The 25,113-nt window shown below is 48.0% G+C and overlaps 1 protein-coding gene across 1 annotated transcript in view; it reads right to left on the bottom strand.

Moving 5' to 3' along the window:
* The window catches only part of GCN1 (GCN1 activator of EIF2AK4), a 1,783,851-nt gene that overhangs the window by 1,001,935 nt on the left and 756,803 nt on the right, over positions 1-25,113 (bottom strand). The window contains exon 20 of the mRNA XM_069619734.1: positions 24,490-24,614. Coding sequence (XP_069475835.1) covers positions 24,490-24,614 — 125 coding nt within the window. The remainder of the gene's footprint in view (positions 1-24,489; positions 24,615-25,113) is intronic.

The following is a 25,113-nucleotide window of genomic DNA, read 5'->3' on the forward strand; positions in this document are numbered from 1 at the left end:
CTTGCGAATTGCTCGCATTTCTTGTTGTCTTTGGTCGCAAAGGCGTCCAGAGGGGGGTGACCCCATTTCTCGAACACTTTCATCAGGTGAACTGTGTCCATTTCCCACTCGTGTATCTGGGCCATGCTTCTGCTTAGGGAGTCTGCTTGCGAGTTCCTTAGTCCCGGGAGGTGGTGAGCCATGATGGAAATTTCGTGCTTTAGTGCCCAATGCCATGTTTTCTGGGCCTCTATGGAAAGAGTTCTTGATCGCGTCCCTCCTTGTTTCCTCAGGTAAAACATGGCCGTTGTATTGTCGGTCAGTACTCGTACTCGCGATCTCCTGATGTGTGGTAGGAATGCCTTCAGGGCCCATTGTACTGCTCTGAGCTCTAACACGTTTATGTGTAGGAGTGACTCCGTTGGAGACCAGCGACCTTGCGTTTGGATAGCACCCATGTGAGCTCCCCATCCGGTTAGGGACGCATCCGTGACTATGGTTCGCTGAAACTCCGGTTCCTGTAGGGGTACACCGTTGTTCAGATTGTGGAAACTCTGCCACACTGAAGGGTTCGAAGCAGCTTGTCGTCGATGGTTATCTTGTCTGACCACGATCCTTGTGCCTGCATCCATCGGTCCGCGAGGAATTCCTGGACTGGCCTCATGAATAGGCGACAGTTTGCCACCAGATGGATGCAGGATGCCATGGCCCCTAGGACCAAAACGTATTTTCTCACTGAGAGCCTGGTGTTTCGACGTAGTCGGCTCGCCAGCTGATTGAGGTTCTGTCAATAGAAGGTTTCACTAGCCCTAACCGGGTCTCGAACTGTGCCCCCAGGAATACCAGCGTTCTCAATGGCCGCAGAGGATTTTTCGAAGTTTATGGCGAATCCCAGCTGTTGTAGAAGCTGCATGGTGGCTTGTAACCTTGTGTTGGTCGACGCTGGGGAGGATCCCCTTACCAGCCAGTCGTCGAGGTATGGGTATAGATGGTGGCCTTGCTTCCTTAGCCAGGCCGCTACTGGGGCCAGGCATTTCGTGAACGTTCTGGGGGAGGTCTTGAGCCCAAAGGGAAGAACCGTGAACTGGTAGTGAGTCCGCCCTATTACAAACCTCAGGAATTTCCTGTGTTTCCGACACATGGGATATGGAAGTACACGTCCTGTAAATCCAGGGACGCTAGAAAATCCCCCTCTTGAACGGCGCGGATCACTTCCTGCAGAGTGAGCATTTTGAATTTTAGGCTCTTTACAGACTTGCTGAGATCGCGGAAGTCTAAAATGAGACGCCATTTGCCGTTCGGCTTTTTTACGACGAAGTATCTTGAGTAGACTCCTTGACCTCTCTGTGATGTTGGAACTAATTATATCACACCCTTTGCTAACATGAGTTACCTCTTGTTGCAGTATTCTCAGATGGGAATGAGCGGTGAACGCAGGTGGAATGTGCGGAGGGCTGTGTTTGAATTGTAGAGAGTGTCCGTTTCTTATAGTGTCCAGCACCCATTGATCCGTCGTTATTCGTTCCCATTCGTCAACATATGCTGACACTCTTCCCCCCCCAGAACGGCGTGTTGTATGTCACTGCTGATCTTTATTTTGCTCGTCTTTCGACGATGTATAGGATGGTCTTTTCCTGGACGTCTGGAAGTTACGGCGTCGGTTTGCCGTTTGGGAAGCACGTCTGTATCCCTGGGAGGGTTAAGCCGACCTGCCAAAGGATCTGTCTCCAGACGCAGAGAATCTGGAATTACCTGAAGCCCCTCTAAAGGGACGAAAAGCCTTGTAGCTTCAGCCACTCTGGAGGGCACCCAATGAACGTGCCGTGTCCGAGTCCTCTTTCATTCCCCCTAGGGCTTTGTCCACCTTCTCACCGAATAGAAGGTCTCCCTCGAAAGGCATATCTAATACTTTGTATTGTACCTCTGGCCTGAAGTAGATACACTTAAGCCATGACTGTCGTCGTAATACGACCCCATTATTGACTTGCTTGAAGCCTGACTCAGCGATGTCCACCGCGATGTTTATTGCGTGATTTGAGGCTTCCTCACCCTCTCGGACAAGTAACATCGCTGCCTTCCTATGCTCTTCCGGAAGATGATCAAGCAACGGGGCTAGCCTGTGCCACATCTCTGTCGTATCTGGCTACGATCGCCAGAGAGTTTGCGGCCTTTACCGTGGTTGCTCCCACGAATAGCACTTTTTTTCCAAAGGCATCCTGGCGTCTCGCTTCGTTTTCAGGCGGAGTCGTGCACTTGTGCTGGGCCTTCGCCTGTCTCGCCGCTGCCACCACCGAGTCTGGCGTTGGTTGGGAGGATAAACACTTGGGGGTAGACTCTGGAGCCTTAAACTTTTTCTCGAGGCGTCCTTTCACTGCCGGCTCTGAAAAGGGTTGACGCATTGTCTGCAACCCCTCCTTCCACACGTGGTCTAGTATTGAGAACACAGACCTCCTTCTCTTACCCATGTGGTCGAACAAAAAACAATCCTTTTTCTGTTCTTCTTGGGACAAACCAAATTCTTTACACGCCTTCTCCATCATAGAATGGAATGATGCAATGTCGTCCGGAGGGGACGGGTGAGCTGGGCTTCTAGGGGTTTCCAACTCCACCTCTGAGTCCCAAGTTGGATCCCTGGAGGGGGATGATGAGATGTCCGACATGGCTCCCCTGTCAGACTCCGAATCTGGCAGCTCACCTTCCTCTTGTGCCAGTGCTGAGATTGGCGTACGTAGGTGCGTCGGTGGACGGGACCGGCTCGTTGACGGGTGACTGTGGCATGTTTGCCTGAGGTAGTCTCTGGTCCAACGATTGTAGCAAGGACTGAAGCGTGGACAGGATTTCCAACGATAAAACAGATTGAGGATTGAGAAGAGGGGCAGATACCGGTACACCGGATCCCCTAGTCGTCCACTTGTCGGCCACTCGTAGCCCTAGGTCTGCTGGGCCAGCTATTCTCTCGCTCTCATCCTCCGAGGACAGCGACACAGCCTGTTCTTGTAGTAAAGTATCCGGGGGGATCGGATCAAAAACTTCCGGCCTCCAGGCCTCTTGTAGAACCCCCGTCGACGAGGCCATCGTCGCCGCCGTTGTCGGTGAGACGGTGGATGCTACCTGCGTCAGTGGCAGGGTGGAGGCCGTTGACTGGACCGCCGTCGACGACGGTGACTTAGCAGGTGGTTTAGGCGGTCGCGCCTTTTCCACGCTTGGCCTGCTTTTACTAGACTCTCGACTCGTGGTCGATCGATGATGATCGCCCGAGGACGATTTCGGCCTTTCCTTTCATGCTTTTTTGATGAAGATGATTTTTTTGAGTGACTCCCAGATTACTTTTTCCGTCGGTCGAGATTTCTTCGCCGGTGGTTCCGACGAGGTAGCGCGGCGTGATGTTTTTGCCGATTGTGTGGAGCCTACCTCCGAGGGGGGGTATGCCCCCGCTCCATCATTCAGCCATGCCACCAGCCGTCGACTCCGGTCTTTGAGGGTTTTTTGAGAAAACCCTTTGCATATGTCGCAGTTATCAGCCGAATGATGAGGGTGGAGGAAATATATACAATCCATATGTCCGTCCCCCTCGTAAACTTTTTTCAAGCCGCACGTCGCACACGGACGGAACAGCGCTTTTCCTGACATGGAGGACATTTCTAACTCCAACTCCAGGTATACAACCTTGTACAAAATAGTAAGACAACGCGAGGAGATCCCACTACTTTGGAGACGGTCGAAATCTGAAGGGGAGCCGCGGGGGCGGGTCTCTTATACTGGGACGGCCTACGGAGCATGCGCAGGCGGGTCCTAAAAGGACGTAGATAGGACACAAAAGTGTTGGAGGTTTTCCTATAGGAAACGGCTATATATGTGTACCGAGGGGTCCCAGTCTGACGACGGGGAATATTCTAAGCATGTGAATCCATGAAAGATACCAATGCTGGAGAAGTGGAAGTCGATGTCGCCGAAACTGCAGATTTCTTCCTGGCCCCAGCCGAGACCACAGAGTCTGAGGACGGCTGTGCTCTGAGACATTTCGGTGCAAAGTCTGGAACCCAGTATTTCTTCTCGTACTAGTCTCTCCTCCCCAGGGCCGAGGGCGGGTTCTTCAGGAGGGACAGCCCTTCGTCCCAAATGTTGTCCAACAGCGGGATCGAGAGCACGGTCTTCCTCTAGGCCTCTCGTCGTCGTGAAAGGAATCCCTTTTTTCTCTTTTCCTCAGGGTTGAGCTGGAACAGCTCTGAGGCCCTAGGGATCATGGCGTGGAAGGAGCTGATCTTGTTGGGGGGAGAAGCCCTGGGTAACGGCAACAGGAGATCTGTTCCATCGTCGTCTGTACCCGTCGTCCGTACCAGGCTCCATCGTGTCCCTCGGCGGAGGGGATCGAGGGCAGGGCTGGTACGGTGGAGGATGGACTTGTTTCCTCTTAGCTGGTGGATCCTCTGAAGGTCCAGGTGCCTGATCGTCCGTCAGAGGCGTGGGCAACCTTGTCCGTATCTCAGTGCACAGGGTGTGCAGAGCTAGTAGGATGTCCTCCGACCTGCCCGTTGGTGGTGGACACGGTTGCGACGGGAGTGTTCGAAGTGGCGTGCTGTGAGGTTGCTCACCACCCTGCCGTTCCTCGTCGGTTCCCTCGTCGCTCTCCCCATCTGCCTCGTCGGGTTGCTTCCCATAGGACCTGACCTTGACGCCCTCCTTCTCAGGCACTGTTGCCAGGCTTGAAAGCTATTGGAAAAGATCTCCAAGTCTCGCTGGACCACTGAGCCCCTGCCCCCTTCTTCTCGGCCAGGGGAGACGGTCTCGGGGAGATGATAGACCTTGCCTTCACGGGAGTCTTCACAATGGGCAAAAAAGACGATTCCCTCTGGGCAGGCAGGGAAACTCTTGTCTTGGTGGATGTCTCCTGGGAACCTGCGTCCGCTGCCTTTGCTAGGAACCCTCAATGGACGGTTTCGCCTGGTGAACTTGGGCTTTCACAACCTTGGGTGTGTCTGAGGCCTTCACTATGGTAGGAGGGTCAGTGCCTCGCTCCCCCTTGGCTTTACCAGCCAAAGTGAGAATCTTTTAAGGGATTCTCATGCTGTGCCGGGGGGGGAACTGATAAGTGATGCAAGTAGTCACTGACCCTCGACGCAGTCCGGACCAAACTTCGGCAATCTAGCCCACTTTGGCTCGACGGTGTTAATCCTGCAGTTTCAGGATGCACCGGCTCTCAGCGGCTGCAGGACCGGATGATCGTCCGGGGAGGGACAGTAGTCTTTACTCAGCTTCTGAAGAAAGGAGGATAGTTCCAGTGCAGCACGTCTCAGGACACGGTAGGCAAGAACTTCAGGCACTTTCAGCCATGGTCACCACAGCGTGGCAACGCAAGGACAGCAAATGCTCATGTTGTGGCGCACACTTGTAAATTGCGACCCAGAGGAGTTAGGACAATGGGTTTTGGCATGAGAGGGCCCAGAACCACAAGCTAGCGATTCCCAGAATCTCAAGTCTCAACTTGGGGCAGCAGCGTTCCTGTGCGACGATACCCCAGGTTCGAGCTGGTCAGTTCACTGGATGGTCCAGCAACATTTCCGAAGAGGCTCTTTGCGCAGGTAAATAGGAGAAGCCAAGAGTAGCTGTTCTCACTCCTACAAAAGGGTAGAAAAACAGGGGTCTGACGGGACAGCAGCAGGGCCAGTGCCAAACCTTCCAAGCAGGTCAATGGCGGTTCCTCAAGTTTCCTTTCTTGTTAAAAGATACTTTGCTTCTCATGAGGTTCGCTGTGAATCTCAGTAGATCGACCTGGAAGGGACGCAGATCCCCTTCTCTTATCCAAGATTCAGCTCACGCTCAAATCTCAGATAGCCAATGTAAGATCTGCTCTCTTGCATGCATGCCAGTCATGGGCAAATCACGGCCCACAGTGGTTCCAGTCTTTCATGGCTTCCAGACATACTGGCACCAGTAGTGTGGATTGGGACCAGACAGTCCCCAACCCTCTTCCTGGGCACTAGCACACGTGACATGCAGGAGCCCGTGTAAGATGAGGGTTTTGTTAGGAGGCTGCATGCCCAAATAAGGAATACCTGGGTCTCACGACCTGGGGAAAGGCAAATGGACAAAATGGCCAAAGGACCAAACAAAAGACTGTGGCACGGCCATTTTGGCACTGGCCACAGTCTTGGGCCAAACACTGTAAAAGCGGTATGGTCCATAAAAATGAAGTGAAAATACTAGGTCGCAGGTTCAAATCCCGGCAAGGCCAACTCAGCCTTTCATCCTTCTAAGGTCGATTAATGTGTAACAATTTCGGTTGGGTGATATTGTATGTAAACGTGCTCTGTAAAGTGCTTTGGATTAAGGCGCTATATAAATAACACATTATCATCCTCCAAAGAGGTAGCCAGGGGAGGGCCAATGGCATGGATCCCGACCCTGGGGGGGGCAGACTACCAAGGGAGGATGACCTGGGCGGAGGGTCCTCTGGGATTCGGGAGGGATTACCCGTAGGTCAGACTTGGTATCCGACATTCCGTACATATATATATATGGCGTATTGTATGCCCAACACCCCTGTTCCCATGTACTCTCCTTTAGGACATCACAATGCCATTGGGACGAAGACGCTACATTCAGAGCCAACTCTGCCATTTTCAGGAATGTCACACTAACAAGGTCAGGCAAAGTCAGGCACTTGGCAAACATTGGATCCACCTGAAACCTGTTAATGCTCATCAGGTGAATAAAAGCCGTAGCAAGATTAAACAAGAGGAGCGAGTTGTAGCCCGAGAAGGTCCCTGGAACAGAGACCAAGCTGGCAGGCTTCTGGGAAAGTCTGAGCACTGTAAGGAACTCATGGTGGCAACAGTAAAGACAGACAAGTGATCACAGTTCAAGGGTGTTTATTAAACTGTAAGCAGGTTGGAAAAACTACTAATCTAAACTGAAATCTAAGATGGGAGCAAGCATCGACCATCAAATGAAAATAAGGCAGTCCTAGTGGCATCCTCTCAAAATCAAAAGGGCCTATACTAAAAAACCCATTGCCAAACCTTACATCTAATACAAAAAAGCGTGGTGTAGTTTTCAAGAAAAGAAAGAAGTGTTCAGAAATAATGTCAGGATGCGGTAGCCTGGGTCTCCCTTCCCCACATTTTGAGCACGGGGTAAGGTAGGATCTTGAGATGCAGTGCACTCTCTAGCTTCCCCAGCAAGAGACGACAGTTCCGCTTGCAGCCGTCAGGGTCGTTGATGGCCAAGTCTTGTTTCTCTTGAAAGTCTCTTGCCTTCGTAAGCCTGACATTAAATTCACAACAAAAGTTCTTTATACAAATGAAAGTTTGTTTCCGAGTTTTACTTAGGGTGAGGATTCTTCACCCCTGGGTCCCCATCTTCCAGGCGCCGACCCCCTTTACTTTCAGCCTCTCTCCATCGGATACACTATGGCTTTTCCTTCTTTCAAAAATCTTCATGTCTTAATGTCTTTTTAAACAGTTCCAGTGGACGTCCCCCTGCCCTGAACCATTCATACTTTGGGGGTTGGGGGTAGGAGGGATTGGCAATCCTTTCAGGACAGCCAGTCTTAGAGTTTGAACTGGATTCTCACACTCAGCCTGGAAGACAATGGTCTGCAGAGTTTTGGACTCCTCCCTCGCTTCCTGCATTGACAGATACTCTGGAGCCTGGGTGGGGAGTACACAGGACTCTCGTTGAAGATAAAAATCACACAAAGTAATTTCTCTCCCTGGATGTCAGGGGAAGGAACAAGAAAGGACAAGGAACACTAACATGGCAAAAAAAGCCACAGGCCATTTTGGTAAAATGAGCACCCATGGGTGTCCTTACTGGGGCTGTGGAAACAGCCTGCGGTAAAGGTGCACTGAATTAATAAAAAGATTCACTGGCACCAGCCATTAAAGGTAGGTTTGTCCTTGTAACATACAGGTTACATTTAGAATGAAAAAGAGGATACCCAGTATCTCCCCAGCAGTCCACATAAGGGGGGGGGGTGCTGGTGTCACCTAATAAAAATGTAAAAGGGATCCAAAGACCCTTTCTACTCTTGGGAACTTAAGTTCTAACGTTCAGTCAAAGGGGAGCCCCAAGGGAAACCAAGCAACAATAGGCAGTATATGCCAAAAGTTGTCAGATGATAGAACCAAAAAAGCACCATGGAGAATCTAAAAAATGACAATCACAAAAAGAGCAAAAGACTGAGTTTGGAAAAAGGTTTCCACTCATTGAGGTGTAGGGAAAAATGATCCACCAGTCCAGCAAAATGTTCTGGGGTTGACACATGTCAGGAAGATTTAACATTGATATGAACATCTCACCCACCACTGTCTCACAGAAAAACCATATGTTTAAGATCTTGTGAGGAGGCTATGGAATAGAACAAGAAGGTTCCTTGGTTTACGGTATGTATACTCTCCAAAAATGCCCTCGTCTGCGACCTTGAGCCGAGATAAATGTGACCCGTCATTCAGGAGATGGAAAGAGAAGGGCCTTGTCACTTGGGGTGATGTCATTAAAGATGGGGTGTCCAGGGATATATCAGAGCCAATTTATGAATATGAAATTAATGTGGGACAAATCCTGAGCTATACGAGGCTCACTAAATTTGCAAACGAAAAGTGGCATGTATGGCCGGAAGAAACTAGAAATGAGAATATATTGTTCACACTATAAGACCTGGATGACGGGTGGAAAACCAGTCACATGCTTGTATCAGAGCCTGGTGGCCGAAGCAAGTGTTTGTGTCTCACGAATAAAAGATGCTTGGGATGTAAATGTTGGATGAGAAGCAATTGAACAGAACATTACTGTTCATCAAAAAGGTATCGAGGAAGGCATAGTTTTGCCTGTTGCAAATGAACATATTGTATTGAACGTAAATAACCCAACATAATATTGCAAGGTTTAACAAGCAGGCGTCCTCAGGCTGCCTGTGGTGTAACAGCGAGCCGGCTGATTTATTCCACATATGTTTTGGCTGTGGCAGTGTGCATCTTTTGGCTAGAGATTCAACAGGCTGTTAGGCAGAATCCTGTGCAGTGCCCTTAGGGACCACTACACACAATTAAGACAGCAAGTAAGTCTGTACTACACAGAAAAAGTGGTAGCAGTGACTGAGCAGCCAGACTTACCTCAAGAGCAAATGAGCAGTAGTAGAGATTACACAAAGGACTACAATTACTGTGACTCAAGCAAACACTGACTCAAGGTTTCTAGTTCGAAAAATATAATACATATATTTTTAAACCATCTGTTCACAAAACACTTCTATTAAATTAAAAACACACTCCAAATGCTCTACACACAACCAATTCCCCTTGTGCAGATCAATTCAAGGTAAGCACATTTGGATTTGAGAGACCGCTGTTGTGCAACTAAGACGTTACCATGGGTTAATAAGTGTCCCCTTTTTGACAGTAATGACAGTTCAGTCTTACGAAAGAAAGGTGTACCCGCGAGAAGAAATGTTACTGAAGTCAAACACACTTTGCACATGAATTAACACAAGAGAATTGGGTATAAAATTCATAGGCAATACTTTTGTCAAGGCAAATAGAATCAGAGGCTACTTTCTAAAACGTAGATAAAAGTCAATAGGCCTGCGCCAGTGTCAAATGGAACAGAGGTCCTGTTGTCGAGGATCACAAGGTTAGAACAGTTCACGATTTGAGATTGCCAGGAGTACTTGGATATTGTCAAAAGGGAAGCAAAAGTTATAAGGAAGGAAGGAAGACAAGGACAAGCCTTTGGTGAGGAAAAAGGGTTCACCCTAGTTCCTCGAAGTTGGACACAGTACCTTATTTGTTTGAAGAAAAGCTGGTGCTACGGCAGTAGTTCCTGGTAGTTCCTGCAGACTCACGGTTCCTGAAGCTTCAGTTGTGGGAACAAGGACGACGTCTGGAGCGATCTGCACTACCCAGGGATGAGGCCAGCAGCAGCGAAGCAACAGTGAATAAACGGTACGCTCCTTTAAAACAGGAGGCTCTTCAGATGGCTATCCGGACCACTACAGATGTGTGCAGCTATTTCGACCAAGAAGAGGATCCTCTTACTGTGGAAGGTGAGCTGGTTGATCCCCACCAGGCTCAAGGGAAGAAACAGTCCGGACTGGATCTTCTCTTGTCGTCGAAGGTAGCTCAGGACTGCGGCTGGGCTTCACCAGGACTCGGGAGCGCAGCAGCCATCTTCTCTTCGGTTCCTTGCAGTTCCAGTGGCGACTGACTTCCAGCCCAAGAGTCCTGCCTTTTATGCCAAAATCCCCCATTCACACAGCCTGGCTCTCAATCACTCAGCAAGGGGGTTGTCCGGCCCGGACAACCACCCCCGCCAATCGACACAAAGTGCGACTTGGGTCTCCAAGGAGATCCTGTGCAGGGGGCTGACAAAACCCCTCCATCACATCCAGCCCACATAGACACCCAGATGCCCAAGGAGGGCTTCTGGACAGAAGCCCGCCAAAGGTCGGCGAACAAAGAAAGCAAACCTGGTTTGGCGCGGAAAGTAAAACACAAGAAGGACTTTAACAAAATGAAATGGAGATAAAAACCGAACGGAGCCGAAATAAAAAATATTTGGTCAAGCGGGTTTAAGTAATAAATAGCCTAAAACAGTACCACGTTTATATATTATAATCATGGTAGAAAAGATAGGGTAGGTACCAGTGCCACCAGCCAAGTCTTCGTGTTAAGGCAGCGAAATAAAGCTCCAAGAGGCGCAGACAAAAAGGAGTAGGAATTAACCCTTTGCAATACTCCATGTAAGATGGGGTGCACTGGGTCTGCAGTTTAAAGTGACTATATAAAGTTAATGGCAACTTTACATGTTTCTGGGGGGACAGTAGTCGGCCCCAGAAAAATGGAGTCAGTGGGAAGTCTTAGACAACCCTGTGTCACTGCACTGAAGGTGCTGTGTAACACAAAAAGTTGGGCTCATGGAGTCGTGTGGCTCCAGAGGCCAATATCACACAAACAGTAGAAATACACATGGAAAAAGACATGCAAGAGTGGGAAAAAGGTTCACATTCTTACCAGGTGGAAAAAATAAACTCCAGAAATGCCGCAAAGCTGCTGAGGAACTCACTAGATAAGGGAAATTAACCATAAATGAGAATTCTCCCCAACAGGCCCTGGAAGAAGCAGGGGTGATGAGATATATGTGGACCCCCATGGAATGCTTACTTTGGATATATCCCCGCCCAGCAAAGTCTTGACAAAGTTCAGCTTATTGATTTGGCACACACATTGGCCAATCGAAGCAAGCTACGTCGAAGTTGGGTGTGGGCCCTGGGTATTGCATGTTGGGGAACAACACGTTGAAATGGTCTATAGCCGAAATGGCGGAATGGTACAGAGCCCTGAGGAGAGGTCTGAATGAGCCTACAACGAATCTGGAAGTTTGGAAGGCCCTCTTGCAGGCGATGTTCTGCCACTCTGGCAACAGACCCCCACTTGAGATGCTGCAGGTACCTATGCAATGGCTTGTGGTGGTTTATATGATGCCTTGTTGAATGGCCTTGTGAGTTTCTGGGATTTATATGGTGGTAAGGCATGTGTGCACCCTGAACCCTGCCTTTTGATGCCCATGATACTTTGCAGTTTGCCCTGTATTATGTCCCCCCCCCCCTTTTCTGTGTTCTTAGATTGTGTGTAATTGCCTTTTGTGTGAAATTACTCCATGAGCTGCTTTCGGAATTTTAATTAAAAGATTTTAAAATAAATAGGTCCTACTACATACTGGGTGAACCCGGTTTTGATGATGTGCTATTGTCAGTGAAGGAATTACACAGGATATATTATTTTGATCGTACATACATATGTTGCTCAGTCTTTATAAAGAATGAACCACTTTTTAATAACAGAGTGTGAACATTCCCTTCTTTATACTTGTGGATCTAAGCAGCATAGGTTTGCCCTACTTCCCCCCCCCTCTTGAGAGTAAAGCCTAGACTGCTTTCCCATGCTACCAATTGGAGAGTCTGCCCTAGCTTGATGTGTGTAGACCGCAGAGCAACCTTAGGGGATTCTTGCTGAAGGGCTCACCAGAGTCCCTCTAGGAAAAACCCTTTTAACACAATACGAGGGATTTCCTGACCAAAGAAGTTTTTTAAAGTTTTTTACAACAATCACATAGCATATAAAATAACAAAAAATCTTTCCATATGTATCATTCTTACAATTAATTTAGCATCGCATTTTAACATAAAACAGTTTAACGACGTACAACAAAGTATTGCCAGCACACATTGATTTTGCTAATAAAAGAATGACATGCATTACTTACCATAATAGCACTTCTGATTATTGTATCTGCTTAGATTCACATGCTGTGCATATGGTCCGACATCCAGTGGTAACCGCGCAGTATTGCATCTTGTCTTTCGGGGACCAAAAGGGGACGTCGGCATAGGCATGGCTGTAACACTATCCCTATCGTGACGTGTAGTGTACCCAAAAACCCTCATGCGCCGAGGTCCCTCCGATTGTATTTTTTCTGCCATGAGGGAACCCAAGGCTATAGTGAATGAATACATAAAGAGAGAGAATAGTAAGACGTCTATGTTCCTTCCCCGCTCGGGGTGGAGGTAGGGAGGGCGCATGTGAATCTAAGCAGATACAATCAGAAATACTATTACGGTCAGTAATGCATGTCTTCTGATGAGTGTTAATCTGCTTAGAATCACATGCTGTGCATAGAGTAGAGAGCAGTACCCGAGTTGGAGGTGGGTTGTGAGAAGTAACAGTAGAGAAAAGATGTCTTAGTACTGCTTGTCCCACATGAGAATCATCAGACCTAGAATGAGTGTCTAGGCAATAGTGTTCTGTAAAGGTGTGCACAGAACTCCAGGTAGCCGCTTTGCAAATGACTCAAGAGGAACATTTGCAATGAATGCTATGGATGCCATAGTGCCCCGAGTAGAATGTTCTCTAGGCTTGAAGGGCAGTTCTCTCTTAGCAAGAGAGAAACATAACGTGATGCATTTGATAATCCACCTTGAGATAGCTGATTTAGAGACAGGATCCCCTTCTCTACCAGCTGCCACTGAAAGGAAGAATTGTTTTCCTCAGTGGTTTAGTTCTTTCCCGGTAGAACCTGACTGCCCTGCGCACATCTAGTGTGTGTACGCTTCTTTCGGCCATGCTAAAAGGGTTGTGGAAGAAAGCGGGTAGTTCGATTGATTGGTTCACATGGAACTTTGAGATGAATTTAGGCACCAATCTGGGATGTGTGCACAGAACTACCTTATCTTTGTGGACTGTAAGAAAGGGGTCTAGAACAGAAAGAGCCTGTAGTTCGCTAACCCTTCTGATAGAAGTGATAGCCACTAGGAAGGCTGTTTTATAAGTCAGGTCTTTCAGACTTGCTTTATGCATAGGCTCAAAGGGAGCTCCCACGAGCATGATTAAAACCACATTTAGATCCCATCCAGGGGCCCTGTGAGAAATGGGGGGGGATAAATCCTCTTAACCCCTTCCGTAAAGGCTTTAATCACCGGTATTTTCCACCACGACACTTTTTGTTGTGATGTGGTGTATGTAGGCTGACAGATCAGCCAGATGAACCATTAGAGAATTTAAGACTAACCCAGTGTCAAACAGATGGGTTCGGTACAGCACAATGTGTGTGGGTAAGCAATCAATGGGATTGACGCCCTTGGAATTGCACCAGATAACAAAACGTTTCCATTTGCTGGCATAGCAATAACGTGTATTCGGTTTCCTAGCTTCCCTGAGTATGTCCATGCACCTCTGAGGGAGTTGTAGGTGCCCAAACTCTATGACCTCAGGAACCACGCTGCTAAGTTCAGAGTTTGTGGGCATGGGTGTAGGGTCTCCCCCCTATCCTGAGACAACATGTTGTACGGGCAGGGTAGTTTCACTGGTGGGGAGAGGGACTTTTCCATCAGGTGAATGAACCAAGGTTGGCGGGCCCACATGGGGGCCACCAGTATCATGGTTACTGGTTCCTGGTGCACTATCTTGTTGAGAAGGAGAGATGGGGGTGGGGGGACGGAAGCATAGACAAATTTCCCTTACAATGTTATCCAGAGCCCGTACCCCTTGGATCGGTTCTGGGAGTACCTGGAGGCGTAGTCTTGGAATTGGACGTTCTCCCGAGTTGCGAACAGGTCGATCTCTGGGAAGCCCCATTCGGCGCAGACGTTGGACACAATGTCTTCGTGTAGCTGCCATTCGTTTTCTTCGGGCAGAGGAAAATCTCTGCTGAGCACGTCTGCCAGAGGATTGAGTTCCCTGGACATGTTGGGACAACAAAGATCTTGTGTTTGAGAGCCCATATCCAAATGTTTTGGGACAGCTTGGATAGCCCTGGAGAGTGAGTGCCCCCTGTTTGTTCAGGTAATAAATGGCTGTAGTGCTGTCCGTTAGAATCAGCACTGTCTTCCCAGGCAGTTGCACTTGAAAGGCCTTCAGAGCCTTGAACACCGCTAATAGCTCCAGTAGGTTTATATGGTTGGATGCTACTTGAGGGGACCAAACTCAGTGAGCTGTCTGCTGAAGCAGATGAGCCCCCCCACCCTGTGAGAGATGAGTCTGTAGTGAGAGTGGCTTCCACTGCATGGGTGGTGAAGGTCTTCCCCTTCAAGAGGTTTTCTCTTGACCACCACTGCAGAGAGAACGAGGGCTGGCGAGACAACTACCAGATCTTCCCATTGTCCGCTGGCCTGACACCACTCCCTGTTGAGCCACTCTTGCATGGGACGCATGCGCAGCCGCGCGTAGGGAACCAACCATATGCATAACGCCATCATTCCTAGCAAGCGCATGGCCTTGGCAACCGTCACCTCCAGACTGGCTCCATATTGAGGGATCTGAAAAAGCATGTTCTGAACCCTCTCGTTGGAGGGGAAGACGAGACCGTCCTTCGTCCGAATTAGAGCTCCCAGAAGTTGGTTTGACTGGGGACTAGACTGGATTTCTGTTTGTTGATTGAGAAACTCAGACTGAAGAGGAGATCTACTGTTTTTTGGGTGTTCGAAAAACATGCGTTGAATGAGTCCCCCACGATGAGCCAGTGGTCGAAGTAAGGGTCAACTGGGACCGACAGTCTGTGCAGGTGTGCTGCAGCCACTGCCAGCACTTTGGTAAAACACCCTTGGCGCTGAGGCGATGCCTAAGGGGAGTACCTTGAATTGGTAATGCCTGTCCTCGATCATGAACCTTCGATATTTCCTGTGCCCTGGCAACATTGAAATATGAAAGTATGCATCTTTCATGTCCAATGTTGCCATCTAGTCCCCCTGTTTCAGCAATGGGATCACCTCTTGTAGTGTTACCATGCAAAACTTCTGGGGTTTTATGAACTTGGGCACAGGTCTAGAACAGGGCGCATGGTGAGATCCTTTTTGGGTACAAGGAAGTACCATGAATAGATACCGTTGTTTAAATGAAGAATAGGAACGGCTTCTATGTCGTCCTTTCCCAGCAGTGCTGCCACCTCTTGATTCAGGATCTGCAGATGGTCCGGTGAAAGGCGCTGTGAGCGCGGCGGTCTGAATTGTGGAGGTCGGGCGAATTCCACACAGTACGTGTGGGCGACCGTCTTTATGACCCACTGGTCTGAAGTTATCCCCTCCCATGCCATGAGGAAAGATGTTAATCGCCCCCCCCCCCCCCCCCGACTGGGGTGACATGGGAGGGGACCTGGATTTGGTGGTCATTTCTGACCAGGGGCTGTGGCTCCTCCGGGATTGGGCCTCTACCTTTGCCACGAAGGTTTGTGTGATCTGCTGCAGAAACTTCAGAGTCTCATGCTCCTTCTTGGCCGTTTCCAAGGCTTCATCCACCACTTTCCCAAAGAGGTTAGATTCCTCAATGAGCTTATTAATGAGGGAGGCTTGGGTTTCTGGTTTAAAACCTGAGGTACGCAGCCAAGCCTGTCTTTTAAGTAGGGTCCCTTGGGCCAGAAGACCTGCCTGCTGTTTCTGAAGTGTCCAGGGTGTTTTTGATCACATGCTGGTTAACTTGCCTTCTCTCCATTACAATGGAGAGAAGCTTTGATTTGGCGAGTTCAGGAACCTCCTGGAGTCCTTCCTGGAGCAAGTTCCATTGAGCGTCAGCATAGCTTGCCAATAGTGTGGTATTATTAGCAATCCGCGTAGTGTAAGCGGCCGCCGAAGTGACAGGTTCGCCTAGAGCATAAAGTCGATTGGATTCCTTGTCCGGTGGCGATTCCCCCGTGGCAAGGGGTACCCCTGCCCTTTTCAGATTGGTAGTCACTACCAATAAATCTGGGACGGCGTGCCCTCTAATGTATAGAGAGTCGGAAGGGGAAGGGCGAAATCATTTTTCGCCTCTTGGGTTCACTGCCCGAGTTTGAGCTGGCGATACCAATGAGGGGGCCAACCTTATCTTAATAGAATTAAGGAGGGGGATGGTCTGGCAAGATGGAGGCTTCTCCTTAAGGATATCCTCTAAAAAATCCTGCTCAGGCACAGCCTCTTGAGTGGAAATTTTTAAGTATTCAGCTGCTTTTTTCAACATGGAGTTGAATGCCATTTGGTCATCTACAGGCGAGGCCTGGTGAGCCGGAGTGGACGGAGGAGAATCCAGGCACAAAACAGTGTCCTGATCTTGCTGTGTCCATGGGTCCTGACCTTCCTGCTGGGTTTCTTCCCGCCGCCATAATTCTTTCGATGCTGCTTTCGACAGTCCCCATGGTCTATCGGTAGGTGTACTACCTTCCGCGGCGCTAGAGGGCCTAGCGGTTGGTTTTCCGGGTAGAGGCCTAGCTGTAGTTTTCGGGCTTACTGCGACCTCGGCACCGTCTGATTCCCGCACTTCGACGTGTGGAGTTTTTGGCGTAGCGCCCTTGATTTTGATTTCCCAGTCGCAAGACGCTGCTGCGGATGCGGGGAAGGCTTTGGATCTGAACGATCCGAGGAAACCGGTGAAGTTTTCGGCAGCCCTGTTGCCGCTTTCACCTTTTTCGTCGAAAACGGTGTAGTGGTGGTTTGCTTAGTGTGATGCGTTTGTACGCCCTTGTCGCCGGGTGTTGTCCCTGTAGCGAGACCAGAGTCGGGCCTTAAAGGGGCAGGGACGGGCGTGGCGGACTTAGAAGTACCCGCCTCGAGGTCTATAACATCCGCAACGGATGTTTGGTCATCCGAGGTACCCCCGTCACTCTCAGCGGGTGTGGCGGTGGGAAAGGGGTTCCACCCGTGACATACCATACACGGCCCACTGCTTTACACAGCGCTCCTTAAGGGTCTTCGGCCAAAGGAGTTTGCAGGCAGCACACCGCTTCTCGTCGTGCTCTAGGAGGAGACAGGCGTTACACGTCCTGTGTTCGTCCTTCCAAGGATATCTGACCCTACACTGAGGGCAAAATCTAAAAGGAGTCCTTTCCATAGCTAAAGGGAAGAATGACCAGAACAAAGGGGAAAAGAGGGGAAAGGAGGAAAGACATACCGACAATATGGCCACCCCGACCCCACTCTCCCTACTGTATAGGCCGGCCAGAGGGCCTGACCACGTGGAAAATCCGGCCACCGGATTTTAGGCGCCAAAATCCACAGCCGTAGACTAATCCCCGTAGTCGTCAAAGAAGATGTTCTTGTGACCGAGTGACTTAACGGGGAATAACCAACATGTCGGTAAAGATAAACAATGTCTCTTGTAAGAGCTCTGCTATAGGGCAACCAGTTATCTGGGTGGAAACAATCTGTGGGACCTCGGCACGTGAGGGTTTTTGGGTACACTACACGTCACAATAGGGATAGTGTTACAGACACGCCTATGTGACGTCCCCTTTCGGTCCCCGAAAGACAAGATGCAATACTCTGCGGTTACCACTGGATGTCGGACCATATGCACAGCATGTGATTCTGAGCAGATTAACAAGCATCAGAAACTCGTATAAACAAAAAAAAATCACAGAAATCCTTTGTAAAATAATTACTTTTTACAATTTCATTAGTTAGTTCCGTTTGAAAACTTCACAAACTAGGATCACTGTTGACATTTAGCGTGCCTTTGTTCTAATTCAGCATACAGCTCTACCAGAAATTTTGCTAAGGACGAAACTGTCTTTGTTGAGTATCCCCACATAAATTACCTCCAGCACCATTCCCTCGCAGACAACGTTAAGCCCACTATATCCCAACCTAAAAATGCAGCCCGCTTGATCCCAAAATATTGACAGTGGATTAGAAGGTGTTTTAGTGTTTCATTCTGTGCTACATTGTGGCAAAAACAACACCTCATGCTCCCCTCAGTTTCAGGTGTCTTATCCCAATTCATGATTCTTTCTAGGGTATACAACTGATTCAACACACAGCAGGGAAACATCAAGTACATTCGGCGGGGTGTCCACCTAGATGAAAACAGAGCAGCTTCACTGTATAGTTTCTTTGTACGAACCACTTCTAAAGTTCTTACCCAATCATTTTCAAATATACGTTTCTTCACATATTGCAGCCGAAATTGGTCAAAGCCTTAGGAATAGAAGTATGATTGATGGTCCATTCTATGGTTGGACTTTTCTGCTTCAAATTCCCAAATATAAAGAACCTTGATTTTTGGACATTACACTGTAAATTGTGATTAAACAGATAAACTGATCAGTTTCTGATCGGCAAAGTTTGTTTGCAGTACCCTCTGGGACCACTACACAACTAGGACTACAGGTGTAAGCAAACCCAACCTTTGGTATAAGTCTGAAACACACAGTTTTTGGTAGCGAGCTGAGCAGCCAGGCTGATCTCAAGAGGGAATGTGAGCTTGTAAGGGTGTTACACAGAGGTCTATATTTACAAGTATTCAGATAGACACTTACATTCACTAAAAGGAGGCAATCAATAGCACACGGAAATATACTACAGTACTTCACACTAACCAGTTCTGAAACGTTTACCCGACTTTGAAGGAGGAGCAAAATGGCATTCAGAGCAGTTGAAGTAGGAGCAAAAAGGCATAAGTTAATAAAACAAATATTACGGTTGCGCTAAAACAGTGCAAATAGGTTGAGTTCGCAACAGGAGTCGATTCAATGCAATAGGTAGGCAAAGTCAACGGACTAGTGTCTTGTAAAGGTAAAAAACGGTTCTGGTATTTAAACGCTATTTGAACAGAACAGTCTTTGCCACGGTTCTCTGAAGTAGTTAACGAAAGAAAGCTTCATATGTCGGGTCCCAAGCTGACTAGGCCTGCAAGTTGCCCAAGTTCCACAAACTTTCGTAGTGAGAGTTAGTTCTGTCGTTTTTTCACAGAACCTTATATAAAAGAAAAGGATGCAGCTGAAGACTTCTGTTCCTGGCAGTTCCTGCAGATCTCGCCGTTCCTGAGCCTCAGTCGTGTGGACAAGAGGGAGGACATCAGGGGACTCCTACACTGCACGTGGACTGGTCACAAAGCAGGCAAATCTTCGATTCCGGTAGCGGTCTTAAAGCGCACAAACTGGTGTCCTTCTCCCTGGTTATTCTGTTACCTGCAGCACTCTGGCGAAAATACAACCAGCTCTGAGAATGGTGTCCAGGTGGCTTACGAGATGATTGGTCCTATCAACCCAAAGGAAGAAGTAGTCCATGAAGGGCTTCTCTGTCGAGGTGAACTCGGCGATTCGGACCTGCAGCAGGGCTCCACCGGGCAAACCAACAGTCCAGTAGTTGCAGCAGCCGTCCTCTTCCAGCTCGTCTTCGGTTTTTTCGTTCCAGTGGTCGACTCTGCCTTTCAGTCCAAGAGACTCGCCTTTTAAACAGTTTTCTCCAATTCATTCTAGCCTAGCTGCCCCTCACCCAACAGGGTGGCTGTCCTTGCCGGACAGTCAGCCAGCCAGCCAATCACACCAGAGTGCATTTGGTTCTCCTAGGAGACTAAGCACAGGGAGTTTCGGGGCACCTCCCTCACTTCCTGCCCACCCCAGACAAACAGGCGCCAGAGGTGGTCTTCAGTCAGGAAGAATCAAAAGGACCAAACCTAGTTTGGCGCGCAGAGACAAACTCTAGAAGGACCTTCCAAAAAGAAATGGGGAAAAAAAACTGGGACCTGTTTAAACTAAGGGCGCTCAGGCGCCATCTTGAAAAACATGGCTCCCGCGATTTTTAGCTACTAATGTTCGCGGTCGGGAAAAAATCATGGTAGTTTGTTGTAAAACCACTGCCACCAGCCATTTGGATAGGAAAGGGAAGCATTTGACTGCTACATGCGTTTCTATACATAGGGGATACTAGGTAACCCCTCCAGCACTCTAATGGAACATGGTGTGTGCTGGGTCTAGGAATTTAAAAAGACTAGTAAAGTCAATTTAACTTTACATTCTCTGGGAAACAGTAGTTTATCCCAGAGCAGGTGTTTAAACCTTAGCACAGCCTAAAAAAGCTTCCCCTGTGTCACTGCACTGAGGGTGCTGTGTGACAATACATGAAAAGATTATGCCTATGGAGATGTCTAAAACTCCATAATCAAAGAACACAAGAGCAAAACACACATCAAAATACATGAAAGAGTGGGAAAAAGGCCCTCACTCTTTCCAGGTAAAAAAAATTAAGTCCTCAAAATCCAGCAAAGTTGCTGGGGGTCTCTAAAGTGAAGGGAATTAGCACATTTATGAGAATTCTCCCCAACAGTTTCCCTATAAAAAAATTTGCAAAAAGGCCAGAGGAGTGGAGACGGAGGGCTCACTTCAATGTAAAAAGTCAGGTTAGGTACAAAAACAACATGTTTGGGTGTCCATAGACTATGGAGGGGAAGTTGCCTAAAGAGAAATCTTTACAAACACTTTTCGAACAATACAGCTGAGAAAATAGACTTCACTTTATGAAATTATCTGTACGACAAACCCTTTCCCTTGGTTATACATTCGTACAATACTTTTGTAGAAACATCATTTGTTGCATATGCGCCCTACAAATATCCAATAAATAAAATAAACATGTCTTGGCAGTTTCAAAACAGACTACATGCAGATAGGCATACAGGCTCTTCGATGCGATTTGCTTTCACTGGGTATTGCATTAAGGCCTCGAGTCACACAAAAGAACAGCTGCTCTGTTTGGAAAGAATGTTTTTGCTCTACAATAATGAAAACCTGAATGCACATAAATGAACATTCTTTAAGTGGTCTTTCAGAAGTCGAAACACAGTAAAAATAAACCCAGTGTATTATACAACAGTACATGCTGTTAGAGGAGTTTTCCTAAAGTATAGCGACAAGTAAGATTCTATGAAACTATCCATTGGTATACAGGCCTCAACTCTTAGTACAAGTCTGTACTACCCAAAGGTTTGGTAGAATTGGAGTACAGCCAGGCTCACCTTAGGAGGAGGATGTGAGCAGTAGGTAAGTAAAATGAACTGAGTAAGTACATAGGCCCAAAAAAACACACACTAGTAGTTATAGTAAAATAGGCATTTATTTAATATACACAAGGAAAAGTTATATTTAGGTATGCAAGTACTATTTAAACTAATCAACACAATGGAAAACATCAGCAAAACATTCAGGCGAGTATACCGATAGCAAGGGAATTTACTAGTCATGAACACATTACACTGATAAATCAAATAACATATTAGTCACTCAGAAAGTGTATGAATAAAAAGGTGTATTCAACACCAGCAATAGCAGTTTCATTCTTGTAATACTTTTCAATGAGTTCAATAATTTAGCAGTCCATCCCCAAAGAGTTAAGAGATATTCAAACTCATTTGGAGGAGGAGGGTGGGGGGGCAAAGTGAGGTTCAGCAGCAGAAAAGGAAAAATACTTCAAATACTTTCAAGTAAGATGCTTTGGTTGAATTAAAACGTTATTAGGGACTTTGGAAAAGACTCTATAGGCGCACAAGCCTTTGGCCTGGACAATTGATATGGATGAACACCCAAATAACGGATACAGCACTCCAGTAACACATGAACAACAATTTGGCTTGAGGCAAGTACTACCCTGAGCCCTCACAGTACCAAGAAGGGGTTTTATTTTTTTTGTATTTATTGCCTATAAGGTGCACTATACAGCAAAAAAGTGTTTCCAGGTGCCACAAGGCAATAAAGGGGGGTGGAGGGGACAGGGGATATAAACAGTAAAAGACCTACTATGCCTTCCGACAGTCAGAAAATGCAAGTGCAGAAGGATGAAGTGCGGCGGTGGGGGGTTGGGGGGGGTGATGGAGGTTGGGGGGGGCATAAGTGCAGTGACAAAAGATGCAAGGGGGTGGAAAAGTAGTAAAGGCTCAGGCAAATGCTGGGGGGACCCTGGGGGTGTGTGTCAGGGGATGCTGGTGCAGACCACTGTCTAAGTGAGAGGGAGGGGGGTGGACCAGACCCAGGATGGGAGCCTATCCCACCAGGCTAGTCAAGGAAAGAGGTCCAGAAGGGCAGTGCTGGTTGGCGGGTGCTGGTTAAGAATGGCCTGGTGCTCTGTGTGACTCAGGTCATCAGGCGCAACAGCGGGGGGGGGGCGGGGCGCAATTAGCAAGGAAGAGGGTAGGACATAAAGAAGAGCAGGGTCTTAAGAAGCTTCTGCAACTTAATGAGGTAGGTCTCAAGTCTGATGGGCAGGGAGGCCATTGCAGAGGGAGGCATCTTCCAAAGAGATCTACCCCCCCCCTACTCACTGCTTGGGAAAACATCTGATCTGCAGAGAGTTGGAGCTAGAAGAAGAAAGGTACGGAGGCATTTGGGGAGAGAAAGTTGGATGTAGCGGAGTCCCAGGCCCCCAAGGCCTTGTGGATGATGCAGAGGTTCTTGAATTTGATCCTTGCAGCAACTGGGAGCCAATGGGGCCGGAGAGATGCCGTCCGTGAAGATACAGCTGGATTCTTTCCTATGCAACAAAGGTGGACCTCGTCTCCTGTTCCTTGGTCGTGGTGACAAAAGAAGGGACTCTGGTAGGGAAATTGCAGCAACAGTCAAGAGAAGGGACTCGCATCAAGGAATCTTTCGTACTCCATGCCGGTCTGCGGTTTTGGAGCCTTTTTACAAGCTCCAAGAGTGACTGAATACTGGCCAGTCAATCTGCCTTGATTCTCTGGTCCTGCACTCTGGTGAGGGGACTTTGAGGAGGGTGATCTTGCCTTAAGGTCCAACTGGAGCTCACCAAAGTTCTAGTAGGATTCGTTCACAGGAAGACTATGCCCTGTAATTGTGTGAGAGGTCCTGTGGTATTGGCGGTTTGCAGCCCTAGACGGTCACAGCACGTCAGAGGATGGCTCGTCCTGCAGGTCGCTTTATGGATAGTTGGTCCCACCGGCCAAAGGGAAGAAGGAGTCCTCTTGGGAGCTCCTCTGTCGATTCAAAAACTGGGTCAGGCAGCAGTGGTCTCTTTGCGGTTACTGAAAGGGTGTGCAGGCGTCTCTGGCTGCACTTATTGAGTTACCTGCACTTATCCCACCACCCTCCACCCCCTCAGCACTTCTCCCCTTCCACTTCTCTGCACTTGCGTGATCTGAATGACGAGGCCTAGTAAGATTGCTGTTTTTGTCCTCACTCCGTTTCCCCTTCCTTGTCTTGTGGCGCCAAGAAACACTTGTGTAGAGGCACATTATAAATGCCATATTCTTCGGCTCTTCGGTTGCAGTGCTTGACTTGGCTTCTGCCTCAGGAATCTCAGCTTTTATCAGGATTTCATACTCATCCTCTGCAAACACTCCCTGCAGTTTAAAGAAAGGGGTGGGTGGCTGTCCAATCAGGACAGCCAGCCCCTCGTGCGAACTGGTTCCTTTCAGCCACATCAGCACACAAAGGACAGCAGCCTTCTGGGATCCTCCCATGCTTCCAGTCCTCGCAGACAAACAGGAACCTCAACAGGATACACAAAGGGTTCCCAATTAAGACAAAACTCCAATCAGGACCAACCCTCCCAGGATGGTAGAAGGACCAAGAAAGCACAACCACACATGAAATGGTGAAAGGAGTCACCATGTTTGAACATGGGTGACCCTCTCTGTGCATAGCTACAGCTGAGAATACGATCTGCTGTGGAAAATTTCAAAGGTTGGTAGAACATGTCCACTGCCACCAGCCATACCTACAGTGTTGTTACTGTAACTAAAAAGTTACAGGAGCAGAGAGAAGGGGGATACTAGGTATCCCCTCAGCACTCCACATAAGGTTGTAGGTGCTCCTTCAGACCAGTAGTTCTTACGGAAAACAGAAAAGAAAAAGGAGATCGCAAAGGGCTCCCAGCAACACTGCACATAGGGTGCTGTGTGCTGCAAAAGTTAAACACAGAAGCCTTTAAAAAGGTATGGAGGAAAGCAGGACTCCATAAGAAAATAAAGTACAACATAAAAAAATGGGTTCCCATGATCAGAGCACAAAGTCCAGCAAAAAGTGCTGGGGGTCTCACTAGGAGAGGGGATTAAGCATAAAATTGATAATCTTCCCAACACATGCCATAAAGGCATAACCCACGCAAAATGAGCAGGTCAGGGCATTACAACAGTCAGCTGATATGCTAGGGTTTCCATTGAGGTAGACGGCAAAGCTGTAAAACAAAAACATCTTGACTAGACATGAAAGAACAGACTTGTGCTATTCTAATCAGTAGCTCTCGCAGTTAGTGTGCTGACTTACCTGGTCTATAGTAACACCAGATTTGATTTTAGGAAGAATATCTTCTAGGTGCTTGTGAATGAACTCCACCGGGTCCAATTTCATCTTCAAAAGAAGAGCTGGCCAAAGGTTGGCTTGGGCAATCACTACAAACCAAAGTGAGATGAGAACTTAGTGATCAAAGTACCAATGAGTGAAGCTAATTCCAGGATTCATGGATGATGCCCACATACATGGATTTGTACAACAGCTTGAATCGAAGGCAACTACTTTTGTGGTGGATTCATTAAGCACATCCACAATACCAGGCTTCTTTATACATTTGAAAGTTAGGATATATGGGAGACCTACTTTACATTACCATAGGGTGATTTCCAGATAATTTGTTTAATCTAACCTGTACATGAATCATCATTCAAGCGATTAAAGTGCGTGCACACTACTTTACACGTACAAAAGAATGAATGACTTAGCTCATGGTAATGTTCTTTCAGATGGATGTTCCTTCCATGGATTTGTTATCCTATCCCAGCGCAGCTGTTCTCTGGAGACTTTTCCGACGCCAAGGGGCAGTGCCCAGCTCTGCGTCGGCTACGTCCAACGCCTACACGCCCGTGCCGGTTATGACATTGCGGCCAGTATATA

The sequence above is a fragment of the Ambystoma mexicanum genome, chromosome 10, assembly GCF_040938575.1.
Source record: "Ambystoma mexicanum isolate Mex_15411 chromosome 10, UKY_AmexF1_1, whole genome shotgun sequence".
NCBI classification, from domain to species: domain Eukaryota; kingdom Metazoa; phylum Chordata; class Amphibia; order Caudata; family Ambystomatidae; genus Ambystoma; species Ambystoma mexicanum.